The 15374-nt window shown below is 52.2% G+C and overlaps 1 protein-coding gene across 3 annotated transcripts; it reads left to right on the forward strand.

The window, feature by feature from the left end:
• The first annotated feature begins 936 nt into the window (after positions 1-936).
• LOC138395235 (E3 ubiquitin ligase TRIM40-like) lies at positions 937-14309 on the forward strand. 3 transcript variants are annotated; one of them, XM_069487866.1, is made up of 5 exons: positions 937-1764; positions 10815-10914; positions 11598-11839; positions 12139-12161; positions 12328-14309. In XM_069487866.1, exons 1-5 carry the CDS (start codon positions 1420-1422, stop codon positions 12386-12388), a joined length of 771 nt encoding a protein of 256 aa, XP_069343967.1. In that variant the 5' UTR covers positions 937-1419; the 3' UTR covers positions 12389-14309. The 3 variants fall into 3 exon arrangements, with proteins under 3 accessions (XP_069343967.1, XP_069343969.1, XP_069343970.1); XM_069487868.1 differs by having other exon boundaries at positions 10815-10910; positions 11621-11839; XM_069487869.1 differs by having other exon boundaries at positions 10815-10910; positions 11702-11839.
• Positions 14310-15374: the final 1065 nt, after the last annotated feature.

The following is a 15374-nucleotide window of genomic DNA, read 5'->3' on the forward strand; positions in this document are numbered from 1 at the left end:
CACACAACCCCACAGCAAACAGTGGCAAAGTAGGACAGAGGGAGGGGCTATGGGGTGAGATTTTTCAGCAAGAATCTTGGACCCTTAAAAGCCTCAAGTGGTAGCGCTAATTAGTGCCCCCCCCCCCCCCGAGAGCTCACCCAAAGTCAATGCCAAGACCAGCCTCACTGGAGGGGAGTTGGAGGGTGGCGGGGTGGGCGGTTGATGTCCCAGCGTCATGAATAGAGGCCACAGGTCTGTGGTGCCCGGATCCTGAGGCTCCCTAAGCTGGGGTTCTAGGGTCCCCAGTCTGTGAGTCCAGTCTCAGTTCCTGCCCTATTTACATCCAAAGGCCAAGGCTTTCCTCCTCCCCATGAGCAAACAAGCCACACCCTGCCCCAGCCAAAGTCCGTCTCCCCATCGGCTCCCCCAGGTCATGGGGAGTTTCATTTCTTGGTAATTCCATGTTTCCAGGAACGGGTGAGTCTCTCCAGCTCCCCACCCCAGTTTTACTCACATAGGAACACACACAATTGGCACGACTTAAGAACCACTCACCTGCTGGCCATGTCCCCAGGGTTGGAGCCTGAGAAAATGATCTGAAATTGTATCGGGGAATTGAGGATACTAAGAGAGCATTTGGGAGGAGGGCCAGGCGAGAGGCGGAGCAGGAGGCGAGGCGAGGGAACACCCAGCATTGGAGGGAGGCGGTGGGGGAGCTTCCTTCTCTGGCTCATCTTTGGAAGCGGCTTGACAGGAAGAAACAAAGAGGCTTCACACATTATGTGAGTCTCTGGTCTGTTCCGTGTCCTGTTCTTTTTCTCTTTCTTTCACTGTGGGATCCATCTGACCCTGGACGGGATGTTGGGAGAACTGGCTGATGGGGATGCTGCTGCAATGGCTGGTGGTGACAGTGGACAGCCACCCAGCGTGGCCGAGTGGGCCAGAGCAGTGCAAACTCCCGCGGAACTCTCCCACTGACAGCAGCTGGAGGAGACTCCAGTTGTGAGTTTATGACGGTCCGGCTGGCTTCTGGCCAAGGCAAGAACACCCTGGCCTTTTAATTCGGGGCCATAAAATACTCACAGAAAGTTCTCCAGAGGAAAACAGAACTGCTTATTAAACCACCTGCTTCCTCCAGGGGTATGAAAAATAGAGACTTCGGGTTTAGCGAATAGAAGGAAACCCGAGGGAGCGTGTCAAAGCTGATGAGACATTTCGGAAGCCCGTGCGGATCACGGTTTGTGCGGTTCATGCGGCGGCGCCCCTGATGGAGGGAGGGCAGTTCCCTGGAGCCGGAGCCTGAGCCTGGCCTCCAGCTGCCCAGGCCGCCTCCTCCCTGGGCCTCTTATCTGGGACTGGTGAGCGTAACGGGCCTTCCTTAGACCCGCTAGAGAAGGAGGCCCCGTAGACAGAGGCTGGTGGGGGCAGGAGGAGGCCATGGTCCCTTTGCACAAGGACAGCCGGGAGGACAGAATCTGCCCCATCTGCCAGGCGTGCCTGAAGGAGGCCGTGAGCACCGACTGCGGACACTTCTTCTGCCGAGTGTGCCTGACCCAGCACGTGGACAAGGCCTCGGCCTCTGGAGTCCTCTGCTGCCCCGTCTGCCGGAAGCCCTACTCCGAGGGGGTGCTGGGCACAGGCTACGTCTGCCTCAGCCACCAGAAGAGGGTGCGGATGTTCTGTGAGGAGAGGAGACTTCTCCTGTGTGTGGAATGCCTGCTGTCCCCCGAACACAAGTCTCATCGCGAGCTGCCCATTGCAAACGCCATCAGCCACTACAAGGTAAGGCTGGGTCACCGTGGCCAGCCCCCTGCCCCACCGCCTTGCGTCCCCCCTTCCTACCTGCTCACCTGTTCAGCTGGCACCTCAGAGAGGCTCGGCAGCCGACGCCAACCTTGTCTCTTCTGCTTCGTCCTGGTGTGGACCTTGTCTTTGCTTTTCTGCGCCTAGTTTGCTACTGATGCTTGAGTTTCAGGCATCAGTGTGAGTCTGTCTAAAAGAGGAAACTGTCACTGTGATGCCAGATTCCCAGGAAGCGTAAGCCACTCTCGGCCTGCTCACCTGCAGAGGGAAGGGCATGGGCCAGATGATGCCAAACCCTTTCAGGAATAAGACTATACGGCCCCTCCTTGATAATGCTAGAAGCTGGGCTAGAAACGTCATCAGATTTTACATGTGCAAGAATTCCCCTGCAAATACTGAAAGCTGGAAATTAGTGCATGAGTCTCTCTCTTCTTCCTGCGTTTGTCTTTTCTTTCCCTTCTCATTCCTTTCTATCATGATTTTTTTATCTTCTTTTATTAAATTTTAATCATAAAAGTTACACATACTCTTAGTATGAAACGGTAACACTGAAAGGTATAAAGTCAAAACTAAACATCTTTCTTCCTGCCTCCCTCCGTTCTCAGCCCCCAGAGGTCGCCATTGTTAGATTTTTGTGTATCCTTCCAGTAAATCACTCTTAAAACACATGCGCACACACACAAAGAATTCCCTATTTTTTTTGGTAACTCGTTTTTATCATCTAAAATCATCTTGGACATTTTCTCATTTTCCATCAGTATGTGTAGATCTTTTGAATTCTTTTCAACAATTGCGTGATACTGAAGTCTGCGAATGGATCATGAATTGGCAGACATTGCATTATCTCAGGTTATTGTTTTGTTTTACGGTTACACACAATGTTGCAATGAATACTCTTCAACACATTTTGGAGGACGTAAGGTAGGAATTTAACTTGACTTTTTCCCAGCGGTAGTCGATCTGTCCTGTCAGCATTTATTGAATAAGCCGTATGGCTTCCGCACTGACCGGATGCCAACTTCGTAACATGCCATATTCGTATTTGCTGGAGTATTTCCTTGACTCTCTATTTTGTTTTCTTCTGTCATTCCTGCCCATGAGTCAGACCATCTTATTATTTATTCTTTTCTGTTTGTTCTTACAAACCCTCGTGTCGAGGGCTGACCTGCAATAGATCGCGGCGAGGGAGCCGCTCTGCTGCGTCCGAAACCCCCACCCAGAAGCGGGTCGTCCACAGTGGTCTAGCGCCAGAGTCAGACCGATTCAGACATTAAACTTTTATGATATATTTTAGTGTCAGGTATTGTGATAGACTCCTCATAATACTTTTATTTTTCAGAATTTTTGTGGATACTTATATATCTTTATTTCACCAATTAGCTTTAGAGTTATGTTTAGCAACCTTTCCCCCCACCCCAATCTAGTTAATATTCGATTGGTTGGAAATGTGACAATATTTCCCCATGGTGTCTTTCTATCCAATAGTGAAGGCAGGATTTCCAAAGTCTTCTTTCAGGTGCTTGACTTTTGGAGAACATGTTGTGTTACAAGGTGAGAGGAGGGGGCGTCCAGACTGGAGGTAATTATGGAAAGGTGGGGAAATCATTCAAAAAGCCAAAGAGACAAAGTTCTCCTGGGTCCTAATGTGATTCCCTCGAGGTGCAGCGCCCACAGGAGAGGGGACAGGCGTGAGACGGAGAGACCTGGTCACTCGCTCAGCGACTTATCCGGGTCTGTGCTTTGTGTTGCGTGTTGTGCCAGGCATTGCAGGAAGTGCAGCGATGACTCACAGTCCTTGTCCTCAAGTCCAACCTTAAATGATGACGAGAAGCCTAGAACAAATAAATAACAGCATTTATTCATTAAAGAGAATCTTAAACATTCTATAAAAAAGACATCTGCACTCGAATGTTTATAGCAGCACAATTCACAATTGCAAAGATGTGGAAACAACCCAAGTGCCCATCAATACATGAGTGGATTAATAAAATGTTGTATATGTATACCATGGAGTACTACTCAGCTGTAAGAAACAATGGGGATATAGCATCTCTTGTGTTCTCCTGGATAGAGCTGGAACCCATTCTACTAAGAGAAGTATCCCAAAAATGGAAAAACAAGCACCACATGTACTCACCATCAAATTGGTTTCACTGGCATCAGCTAAGAGCACATATAGGAATAACATTGATTGGGTGTCGGGCAGATGTGGGGGGGAGGGGATGGGTGTATCCATACATAATGAGCGCGATGCGTATGGTCTGGGGGATGAACACGCCTGAAGCTTTGATTTGGGGTGGGGGCAAGGGCAATATACATAACCTAAACTTTTGTACCCCCAAAATACGCTGGAAAAAAAAAAAAGAAAAATTTACATTTTTGCTGTGTATTAGGAGCGGAGCACAAGCTGGGAATCAACGATGAGCAAGACAGAGGCCATCCCTGCTGCCGGGAGCTTGCGCTTTAGTGAGGGGGACAGACAAATTAGAGATCAAATGAGCTGTGAGTGTTTTATGAACTAGGAAAGAAACAAACGAGGGTCTGAGATGCAGAGTAATGGGTGACCCATGTGAGTGTAGGCAGTGAGGGCTTCATGGAGGAGGTGACAGAGAAGCTGAGACCTGGACCGACACACAGACCGGGAGGCAGGGAGCACGTGCAGAGGCCTCGTCTGGAGAAGTCTTGTCGTAGAAGAATCCACCATAGAGTCTGAATGCTCAGGATTTACTGGTGCACCAGAAGTGAGGTGGGGGATGAGCAGGATCAAAGATGACTCCATGAGTTTCTGGTCTGAGAAACCGAGTGGATGTTGTGAAAGGTAAGGACTTGGGGGAACAGAAGAATCTTAGATACGCAATTGGATATAAAATCCAGATCTCCAGAGTCTGGGGTAGTATTTCCACAGCCTAGAACAGAGATCTAGCAGAATAAAGACAGTATTTAAATCCAAGGGAACTGATGTCGTATCCTCAGGAGAGAATCTAGGGAGGAAAGAAGTTCCAGGGCAAGGTCCTGGGAAAGGCCATCGTTTAGGCAGAGGAGGACCCAGCCAAGGAGACTCACCCCAATAAGCCACAAGAAAGGCAGGAGTAAAGGAAGGGGAGTGGCGTATGTTAAGAAGTGACAGCAGATTGAGTTGAGCGAAGCTGCAGGCAGTAAGAGGTCCAGGAAGATGACGGCAGAGAAGCGACCGTCGGGCGGGGAGGAGACACCCTGTAGCACTGGGACAGCAGGGAACAAAGGAAGGTGTCTGCCAGCGTAGGTAACTGCAGCTTTGGAGATGGCTCGGGCGTTCTGGTTTTTACTTCCTCAGTGACATGTGAGGAAGGAACGTCAGCAGTGTGGGTGGAGGTCAGGGTGGGAAAGCTTTGATGAGAGAGAAGACGGCGGGATACAGTTTGGGAGAGTGAACCTACGGGAGACCGACTAGTGGTGGCAGGCGGTTTGGAGCACCAGTTTGAGGCTTGAAATTAGGGATTTAACATGTTTCAAGAGGCCACTTGCGGACAGACAGACAGTGAAAAGGTGATGGCTCCTTTACCCCAAGGATAAAGAGTTATCTGAAAAATAACAGGGAGAGGGAGAGGCGAGAGAGTCGGGGTATTTCTGAAGAAGCGATTCTAATAACGGATCCCGTGTGCGCTTGTGGATGTTGATAGCATAGTTCTGAAATTAAGGGGTTTCTTTTTAATGATTTTTTACTCTGTTTCTATTTCTTTGAAGTAAAATTTAGATTAAATACTGTAGTTTATGTTCTTTTTAAGGGAATTCTGTAATCCCTGACTGTACTCTAGGGAGACTGAAAAATTTATAAATCTGCAAAGTCTTACTTGTATACCTGTCTCCTCCTCCCTGACGGACCAGTGTTGGTGCCAGGCCCTGCAGTGCGTCCTGCTGGCTCCATCAGCATGTGGCAGCCACTCAGCTGTTCCACTGGGCTGGGTCATGAACGCTGCGGGCGAGGCTTCTGTCCCCGAAGACTCCCTGTCACACGTCCCCCAGCACCAGGGCAGGAACTCATCGTGATTGGCCAAAGGCGTTTATCTTTCGGACAGTAAGCCACATGAGTTATGCTTCACCTACATTTTTCTTATTCTGTTATTTCTTTTCTTTTTAATTGCATTTTGGGAGCAATAATTTTAGAAATTTGTGTTTAAGTGAGTTCTATTCATTTTAACAACTCAATCTCCATGTCTTGAATACTCAGAAATTTGTCTAATACGATTATACTGTCCTGTGTTATTTTTAAAGATTAATTCCTGGTTTATTTAGCCCTGTTAATTTTTCTTTATTCTGGTATCCAGTTGTCCCCAACATTTCTATAGTAGTGAGGGCTCTCTCATTCATGTGGTGGTGTTTCTGGCGTGACATAAATTAAGTTTTTACAATGGACTTTTAATTACTCTACTCCATTGTTTATTTTTCTGTTTTAAGGTTATTATTATGTAGTTTTATTTGTTTGTTTGTTTTAGGAAGACAAGATCTTGCTCTGTTGCCCAGGCTGATCGTAGCTCAGTACAACCTCAAACTCCTGGGCTCAAGTGATCCTCCTGCCTCAACCTCCCAAGTAGCTGGGACTACAGGCACCACCATGCCCCAATAATTTATTTTTTTATTTTTTTGTAGAAACAAGGTCTCTCTATGTTGCCCAGGCTGGTCTCCAACTCCTGGGCTCAAATGATCCTCCCACCTTGGCCTCCCAAAGTGCTGGTATTGCAGGCGTGAGCCGCTGTGTCCAGCCATTATCATATAGTTTTGATACTTGTTACTTTATGGTTCGTTTTTAAACCTAGCAGCCTCTTTGCCATTTAATTTTTTTTCTCTTCCACAATATTCAAAGATTAACAATTTTTCCTGTTATTCTTGTTGATTATCCTTTCAGATGAATGCTCTCATACAATGTTTCTGTGTTTTCTAGAGCATTGCCTGAGATTTTAATGGTCATTACATTAAATTTGTTGATTACTTTAAGAATCATGAGTTTTGGGGGCTTATTTAGTCTTCTCACCCAGTAGCAGGATATATCAGTAAGAGTTTTCTTTTTCATATATGAATCAGATGTTAAATTGTCTTTATTTAAACCTCATGTGCCCCGACTCTATTAAGAGTAGCTATATAGTTTATAACATTAGTTTTTAGCAGTTTGTACTTGTAGATTCAAATGAGAGTCTTTGCCGAGCTCATATGTTTATGAATGCATCCTTTAAGTTAATCTCCTGACATTTTCTAAATCACAATCCTGCATGATATCACTTTCATCCATATTTTGGGGCACCGTTTGTTCTGCAAAGAGCATGCATTTTGAAAGTTGGTATTTTTTTTTACTGTGCCAGAGATAGGAACTTTTCATTTAACAACCTTTTCTTTTATATATTTTGTTAGTAAATTGAGAACAAATTTTAATGTTGCTAAGTTCTCATGTTTCATCATTATTTAATGCCCTTTTTAATGAAAATTTTTTTATTTTAATATGATTTCAAATGTGAAGTCACACTTTACGTGATAGCTGACAGAATGACAAACTCTTGCAAATGTTCATTAAGGCAAGACAGGTTTGGACTATTTTCTATATTTCAATTTATCTTTTTTTCTCTAAAGAATTTTTTGGTAAATAAAAGTTCATAGAATTTTGGTTTTCATTACAATGAGTATCTTATTCACCTGATATGCACCCATTAAATATCATTTTAATGAAAAAATTGATGAATAAGTATTTTAAAAAACAGAGGAATATTGTCAATGATATGTCTGTGTTACCTTCAACTGTTTCATGTACTATTTTTATTGCTGTTATCTTCGCTTTCTTTTTTCATTTGCACAGTGTCTGTGGTTGCCTTTATTAAACTTTGTACCCCAGGTGATAGGACTGTGGCTTTTGAACTGGCCCTTAGCAAGCTGACTCTGACAGGCAGGACAAGAGCGTTCCTGGCCAGGGAAGCAAAGCTAAGCATGGGGGGCGGCTGCAGGGCGTGTCCAGGCAGCCGAAGCAGCCCTGCAAGCTGGTGACAGAGGGCAGAGGAGCCCTCAGGACACCGGAACTGTAACCTGGGGTTGGGAGCCTTGGATGCTGGGGAGGGAGTCCGGCTCGTCTGTGCTGAGGAGAGGCCTGTGGGGGGAGGAACACAGGCAAGGGTGAAACATGACAGATTCGAGCTGAGTGGCAGGCACAGTGGCAGGCAGGCCCCAGGCCAGACGCGTGGCGGTCAAGAGGGGCGCACTGCAGAAGGGGTGGGAAGGGGACAGCAAGAGTGACTCCTCCACGCTGGTTCTGAGTGGCTGGCGGGGCGCAGGAGGTACTTAGCGCTCGGTCGGAAACATGAGATTGTAGGAAAAAGATCTGGTTTGGGATTGTGACAGGATCTGAAGCCTCCAGAGTGGAAAGCTAAGGGCGAGGTTAGAGGAGCCACCCCGGGAAGGCTTCTTTCCGCAGGAAAAATGGGGCAGCGAGGAAGCAGGAGGGGGTAGCAGGGGTCCGGGAGGGACCCGAGGACGGGGCCTTGCGGATTTCAGGGCTGGAGATCACAGGTGACCGCGGAGAGAGACGTTTCCAAGGAGAGACGGGAAACAAGGCAGAGGGCGAGGACAGCAAGGACAGACGGCTCAGCTGTGGGGACGGACAGACAGCAGGCGGGAGGGTGAAGGCGGCTGTTTGTGCCTCGAGCCCGGACTTCACGCTCACACAGGCGATTCCACACCAAGCCCGCCTGCCACGCCTCCCGCCAGACCCGCCAGCGACATTCATGTTGGCCGTTTGTCACCTCCCACCCCCTCCATGAGGTTTCTATCCCCTCTCTGCTGGGAAACGCCTGCAGGTAACCCCCAGTGACGTGGCACATTTTTGGTCACTTTGTGGTGACATCACTGTCTCCTCTGCTGACTGAAGCTGTTTGCCGAATGCCCTCGCTGACCTCCGACCCGGGACCTGGATTCCACCGGCAGAGTCTCAGGCCACCTCTGTCCCTTGACTTCTGCCTGTACAGCTCCAAAATCTTCAAAAAAATTGTTTTTGACCTGAGGTGAGAAGGATTTGGTTAATGAAACACACTCTTCGGTTAACAGTGCAGCCTCCCCTTTAGTGCACAGGTCCTTTCCTTGTGTCCTTTATTCCCATTTCCACACGTTCCTCCCCCACCCGCTCCGTGGACAGCCGCTTGAATACTCGCTGTCTTCTTATTGGTAGATTTGGCAAAACACATATTGCCGTTTTGTGTCTGAATATTTAATTTACAAAATGGTGTGCTACTATTGACCTCATTCTTTTCCACACCACACCCCATCTGTAAGATCGACCCATGTTTGTGTCAAACAGTCCCTGACTTCTGACAGCTCCGTGGTGTCCCACCGCGGGATCTGCCACATCTTACTTAACCGTCCCCAGGAACGGACTTTACGTGACTCCAACTCTGCTGCCGCAGAACTGCTGTGGTGCGCACGTCCTCGCAGGACCCAAGTGGAGAATTCTCTAGGATGCTGACCCAGAAACGGGACCACTGGGTCACAGAAGGAAGCACGCCGGCGGCTGGGACCCTCCAGAACGGCTGTGGCAGACACGTCTCCCAGCCAGCCGGGGGTCCTGGGGGCCCCACGCGTCTGTCCCGCTGGCCGTCACCCAGCTGTCTCATTGTCATTACTCCGACGGGTGTGGAACAATTTGATTGTTGGGTTAATTTCCATTTCTCTAATCACCGAAGAGCTGGGGCGCCTGTTCACATGTGTCATACAGCCTGTTGCGTTCTCTCTCCTGTGAGTTAACTGTTCACACGCTTTGCAGGTCTTTCTGTTGGGTTCCTGCCTTCTTGCTGACGTGCAGGCTTACCTTTCTCTGTTCCACATATAACTCTCGTTGGTTATAGACCTTAAAGATGTCACCTCCTGGTCTGGCATTTCTCTGTTAATTTTGTCCGTGGTGCTGTCATTGAACAGAAATACTTAACTGTGATGCAATCAAATTTAAAGTTTCCCCATGGCGTGTGCTCTGGGGGGTTGTTTACGACATCTTTCTCTACACGCAGGTCACAAATCTGTTCTCTAACATTATTTTCTATTGATTTTATGATTCTGCCTTTCCCACGCAGGTCTTTGATCCTTCCGGAGTCACCATCACATATGGTTCTAGGTGGGGAGCGGTTTTATTTCTCTTTTATCGTAAGCCGGTTTTCTCCTGTCCGACTTCTACACATTCTGCCCCTCCCCCCTGATTTGTGCACTCCACGTTCTTCTAAAATTCCTTTGTAACCACGTGTCTGTCTCCGAGCTCTCCCCTCTGTCATTTTCCACTTCTTCTTGCCCCGGTGCTGCGGTTGTTACTGTGGCCTCGAAGGCTTTTGTTACCGGGTGGGGCAAGGACACTTCGCAATTCATCTAACAGTCGGTGACACGAAGGATGTTTCCGGAGTCTTTGGCCGACATCCTCCCCTTCCTTCCACTTTGGCTCATTACAGGCCTGTGTGGATACCAGGACCAGCTTTGTCTATTTTTGCTCCTCTCACAGCTCATCAAAAACCTGAAAGCAAATTTTTTTGGAAATTCAGATGGTTCATCCCATCCATAGCTTCGGGGACACAGTGACCCGTCCAGATACCGGCTTAAGATTGAGAGAGCGAGCGCGTGGCCGCCTGCGCTGTGGCTTCGCTCCCACTCGGGGTGTCACCTCCATCCGGGGAGGGCCAGGGAGCTGCGGGACCGGAGCCGCCTCCTCCTGCTCAGGCGCTTCTCCCCAGACCGGCTTCGCCACTAGATCCTCCCGTGACTTTAGTATGTTGGGAGAAAAGCTCCATGCAGTCAAGTAGAAGTGGCTCTAATACTGCTATTTTTGTGTGATTCTAAGCCTTAAAAAAAACATTTAGTCAATACCTTCTCCTCATAATTACCCCCTAACTAAAATCTCCAGGTCCTTACCCCAGGCGTGACACCTGACCAGCACCTACTTTGGCCTCATGCTGGGTTCAGAGCCCCGCTGTGTCCCACCAGCTCCTGCAGGGGGCGCCACGCTCACCCGGTGTGACAAGCAGGTGTGCCTGTGTCTCTAGGAGCGACTCAACCGCCGCAGCAGGAAGCTCAGAAAGGACATCGCAGAGCTTCGCCGGCTCAAGGCTCAGGAGGAGGAGAAGCTGCAGGCCCTGCAGGTGGGTTTCGCAGATTCCCGGAGGGGCTACTGAGTGTCTCAGGGCCCCTCCGTCCTGCTGGCCACAGGGTCCCCCTGGAGCAGCCTGCTGGGGGGGGGGGTTGGGGGTGGGGGAAGGTCGTGGAGGCTGCAAACCTGGGTGTTGGCCTCGGCTTCAGGCTTTGCAGGCTGAGCACGGGGGCAGGCTAAGCCCTTGACCTTCATGTGACTTAGATGGTAAACGAGAACCAATCCCGGCCGAGCCCGCTCCCCCTGGCTCATGGGGAGGCGTAAGGATCAAAGGAGACCAGCGTCTCACCAGCTGACGTCACTGACAAACCACAGGTCTCCGTTTCTGTCCCCGACAGTCTGCATTCCTTTTCCTTTCGCTCACTCGAGCGTGGCATCCGTCCTCACCTTACGACCTAAAGGGGTTAAAGGCAGGCAGTGAGAAGACACAGCTGAGCGGCACGTGTGTGTCTCTGTGTGCGTGTGTGTGTCCCACCGCGGTAAGACACGGCGTCTACGATGTTCTCAAGAGTGTGCGGTGGGGAGCGGGACGTCCCGCCTGTGCGGGGAGCACAGCCGTCTCTGCAAGGCCTGCGACATGCACAGGCAGCGGCCTGAGGGAAGAGGGCTGGATCCGCATTCCCACTCAGACTCTCAGACCGCGACGGGCCAGGGGGGAGCGAATGCCACTGAGCCTTAGGGGCCCCTGCTCTGTGGCTCCAGGTGGACCACGGGAACCACAGGCTGGAGGCGGAGCTGCAGAGCCGGCACCGAACCCGGGCACAGCTGGGCGCCGTCCCCCAGCAGGGGCTGGACCAGCCGGAGGACGAGCCTGCAGCCGTGGTCAGAATCCTCGAGGTGTCCAGGGCAGCAGCACAGCTCAGCAGCCTGGTCGCCGACCTGGAGAGGACGGCCCAGGAGCTGGATGCCAGCACGCTGCAGGTGCACAGCCGAGGCCTTGCCCAAAGCTGGGATCCGCCCCGTTCCGGGCAGCCTGCCTGCTGCAGCCCTCTGGGAGGTGGGAGAGGGAGGGGCTCATGGGACATGCGGTGACGCGTGCTAGTGGTGGCTTATCCCAGGCCACAGGATGCTGCTGCAGCAGAGTGTGTACAGAAGGGGGTGCTATCCCCCCAGGTCTCAAGGTGGCACCCTGGAGTGGACTCCGAGAGTGAGTTGGGAAGGGAATTTGGGGGTGACAGGAGCCTGAGAACTGACTGTGAATCTCTCTCTCTCCCTCCCAGAACGCCAGTGACGTGCTGAGCAGGTGAGTGTGCCGGCAGCCCGGTCCCCACCAGAGATGCGCGGGCTCCACCCAGGCCAAGGGGACCGCGGCTCCCTTAGCCTCAGCGTCTTCATGCCACGTGGCCGGTGCAGGAGTCAACGGAGTATATGCACATACATGAATTCATGAGGGGTCTCTTTGTTCCTAGGAGTGCTCCACAGAAACTAGAGGGTCTCTATCCCGAGTTGGAGAAAAGAGTCGGTGAATGACTTCTCCAGCCACGCCCAGCAGCTCTGGCCTGTTCACACCGGGGCCGCCTCACTGCAGGCTCAGCTCGGCCTCCTCTCTCCCTCCTCCCACCTGTCCAGCCCCCAGTAGGTGCAGCCGGTGCACCTACAGGCCTGCCACCTCCTGACACGTCCCCACTTCCTCAACCACAGCCGTCACCTGCTGCCCGACCCTCTGGCCCCAGGACAGTAGCCCCAACCTCCTTCCTGAGCGGAGCTTGAGGCCATGGCGGGGGTCACGGTCCATGACCTCCAGGGCCCTTTGCAAGATCAGCATTTTACCTGCGAACCGATGGTGCCAACCCTCTGTCACAACCTCATATCAAAGTAGGTGTGCCCAGGCGTCTGGGTGTCACGAGCTCACCAGCGGTGGTGCCACCTCGGCACGGGGAGCCCGGCAGGTGTGTTGGCAGGAATATTCCTCCCGAGCCCCTGTAGCGCCTGTTGTCTGTACCACCCACCTGGGCCTTTCCATGTCATCGTTGTGGCGGAGGGACTCAAAGGCAGCCCCGTGAGCCTCGCCGCTGGCAGTCACGCCCTGGGAGGGCCCTCTCGAGTGTGAGTGGGACCTGTGACTGGCTTCCGATGCAGGGAACATGGCGAAGGTGACGCGTGTCCCCTGTGACTGTGTTGCTGTGTCGGGCTCTGCTTTGCCGGCAGACTCACTCTCGAAACTCCCTGCTGTCCTGACCAAGCAAGTGGCCCCTGGGTAAGGACCTGCAGGCACCCTCCAGGGGTCCAGGGCAGCCCACAGTCCCAGCCTCCGGGCGACAGGAGTCTTGTGGCCGGAAGAACCTAAATTCTGCCGACGACCTGAGTGAACGTGGAAGTAGATTCCTCTCTAGGTGCGGACCCAGTCCAGCCCGCACCTCAGTTACAGCTTGTGAGACCAGCAGAGGCCCCAGCCAAGCTGTGCCCAAGGCTCTGACCCACAGAATCTGTGAGACAACAAATACGTGTTGTTTTAGGGCAGTAGCTTTGCGGGTGTGTGGCCATTTTTAGGGAGCCATGGAGAAGTAACACGGTTGTCTATGGGTTTGTGCATGTGTCTCACTTCTTTGAGGGACCAAGGACAACGCTCTGTGTCCTCAGTGTCTGGAACAGCCCCGGCTCACAGTCGGTGTCAGTAAAATCGTAAACGGATGTGTGAATGAACGGACAGAAAGCGTAAGGGCCCTTTGTGACCCTCCATATTTAAAGGACACCATCAGTTGCCTTTTAGCCGGTCCTCACTGAGCCCGTGACGAGGCCGTCAGCACTGCGCTAGCGCTGAGGGAGGCAGGGAGCAAAACCTGGCCACAAGGAGTGCCACGTGGCCGTGCGAAGCGCGAAAACTCGGGGGTCAGACTGGAGTTCAGGTCCCGGAGTCACTTAGCTTCTCTGAGCTCTGCAGCATCCTGTAAAAGGAAGGGGATGGGCCTGTGGCCTGGGGTCGCTGTCAGAATTCACACTGTGCATGCTGGGTGTCTGCCGAGGTGCCAACGTATCGTAGACTCAAGCATGTTATTCCATCTTTAACAACTTGCCCTCCCCTCCGCGAGTGGTAACCGAGCTGTGGAACCAGGGCACACACATGGAATAACAAGGGAATGTGTCACTGCATGCAGGTAGGCAGTCACTAACTGCCAAGTGCTCTGGGAATCCAGAGGGGACACGAGGGGGCCGGGAAAGTCAGGGTAGGCTTTGTGGGGGAGGTGGGGATTGGACAGGTGGGAGAGACAGGTGAGAACGTTCCAGGTCAGGATAGCCACACAAATGAAAGCAGGGAGGTAGGGAAAAGCCAGGGCACGTGGCAGGAGTGTGGGGAAACGGGTCTGGTCAGTGTGGAATTTTTAGGAAAGGGGAAGACTGGAAGCCGACAGGCTGGACGGGTGATGCCATGACATAGTGACATAGTGACACAGTGACATTGTGACATACTGCCATGGTGCCGTCGGAGGTTTTGAGTCGGGAGTGAAGGGAAAGTGGTGTTTAAGGAGAACCAGTCTGGAATCCTTGTGCAGGATGGACTGGGCGGGATTGGGGGCGGGGGAGGAGAAGGAGCCTGGCGTGGGTGTGCGGGAAGAGGGTGTGGGCGCTCGGCAGGGAGCTGCAATCTCAGAGAAGCACGAGACCCCCAAAGAACAAGGCAGTAGCCAGGGAAGGAACACTCCTCAAGGTGACGGCCAACAACGCTGCGTCCCAGGCGGGGCTGATGTCACGAGAGAACGAGTACCAGGCGGGGAGGAGGCTGCCGGCCCTGGGGTCTCTCCCCTGGAGAGAAGTCCGGGCACCGCAGGTGCTGCCAGGCCTCCCGGGCCCTGCTCTGACCACTGGGCCGCGGGGACCACCGCAGATGGCTGGCCAGTCACATCTCTGACGTGGCCCTTTGAGAAAGACCTTATCAAAGAGGGACAAGGATGATTAGCTGAAAGCGCCAGGGTCCCTGGGAGACTCAGAGGGGTCCGAGAGGAATGTGTCCGGTGGCGGAAGAGCAGCCGCAGGGGCATCAGGGCCACGCGGGAGTCCACGCCCGAGCTGCTGAGGGGCCGCAGGCTACTCCAGTCCCCACGCGCCCTGGGACCCCGAGCCCTGTCCTACCGGTTTCCTGCGTACAACATGCCACCGCGCGGTGGTCACGGGCACAGACGGGAGCGCAGCCTCCTGCACCCGTGTGCCCTGCTGCTTACGATCGGCTGGTTTGGAACCAGTCACTCGACCCCACACGCCAGTTCTCCTCTGCATGAAATGGGGACTTTAATAATAGCACCTGCCTCAGGGGCGGCTGTGAGGATGAAGTGAGTTCATGCACGGAATGCTCACCGTGCTGTCTGGCCACATGAGTTCTATGCCCGCTTGTTCCCGTGACCAGCAGGTTTGCACCTCTAGCTCTTCCACGGGAACTGGTGACTGGTGCTGTCCCCTCCCCACCGCCCCACCCCACCCCTGCCGGAGCTTCCCTTGAGGCCTGGCTGATGGTGGCAAATCC

Source organism: Eulemur rufifrons, chromosome 15, assembly GCF_041146395.1.
Source record: "Eulemur rufifrons isolate Redbay chromosome 15, OSU_ERuf_1, whole genome shotgun sequence".
Lineage (NCBI taxonomy): Eukaryota > Metazoa > Chordata > Mammalia > Primates > Lemuridae > Eulemur > Eulemur rufifrons.

What these genes read in the sequence shown, in the direction of transcription:
- LOC138395235 (XM_069487866.1), top strand. Translation starts at nt 1,420, where the DNA reads ATGGTCCCTTTGCACAAGGACAGCCGGGAGGACAGAATCTGCCCCATC. An exon ending in GCTGCAGGCCCTGCAGGTGG is followed by an intron (nt 10,915 to 11,597) that starts GTTTCGCAGATT and finishes ACTGAGCCTTAG; the next exon opens with GGGCCCCTGCTCTGTGGCTC. An exon ending in TGGATGCCAGCACGCTGCAG is followed by an intron (nt 11,840 to 12,138) that starts GTGCACAGCCGA and finishes TCTCCCTCCCAG; the next exon opens with AACGCCAGTGACGTGCTGAG.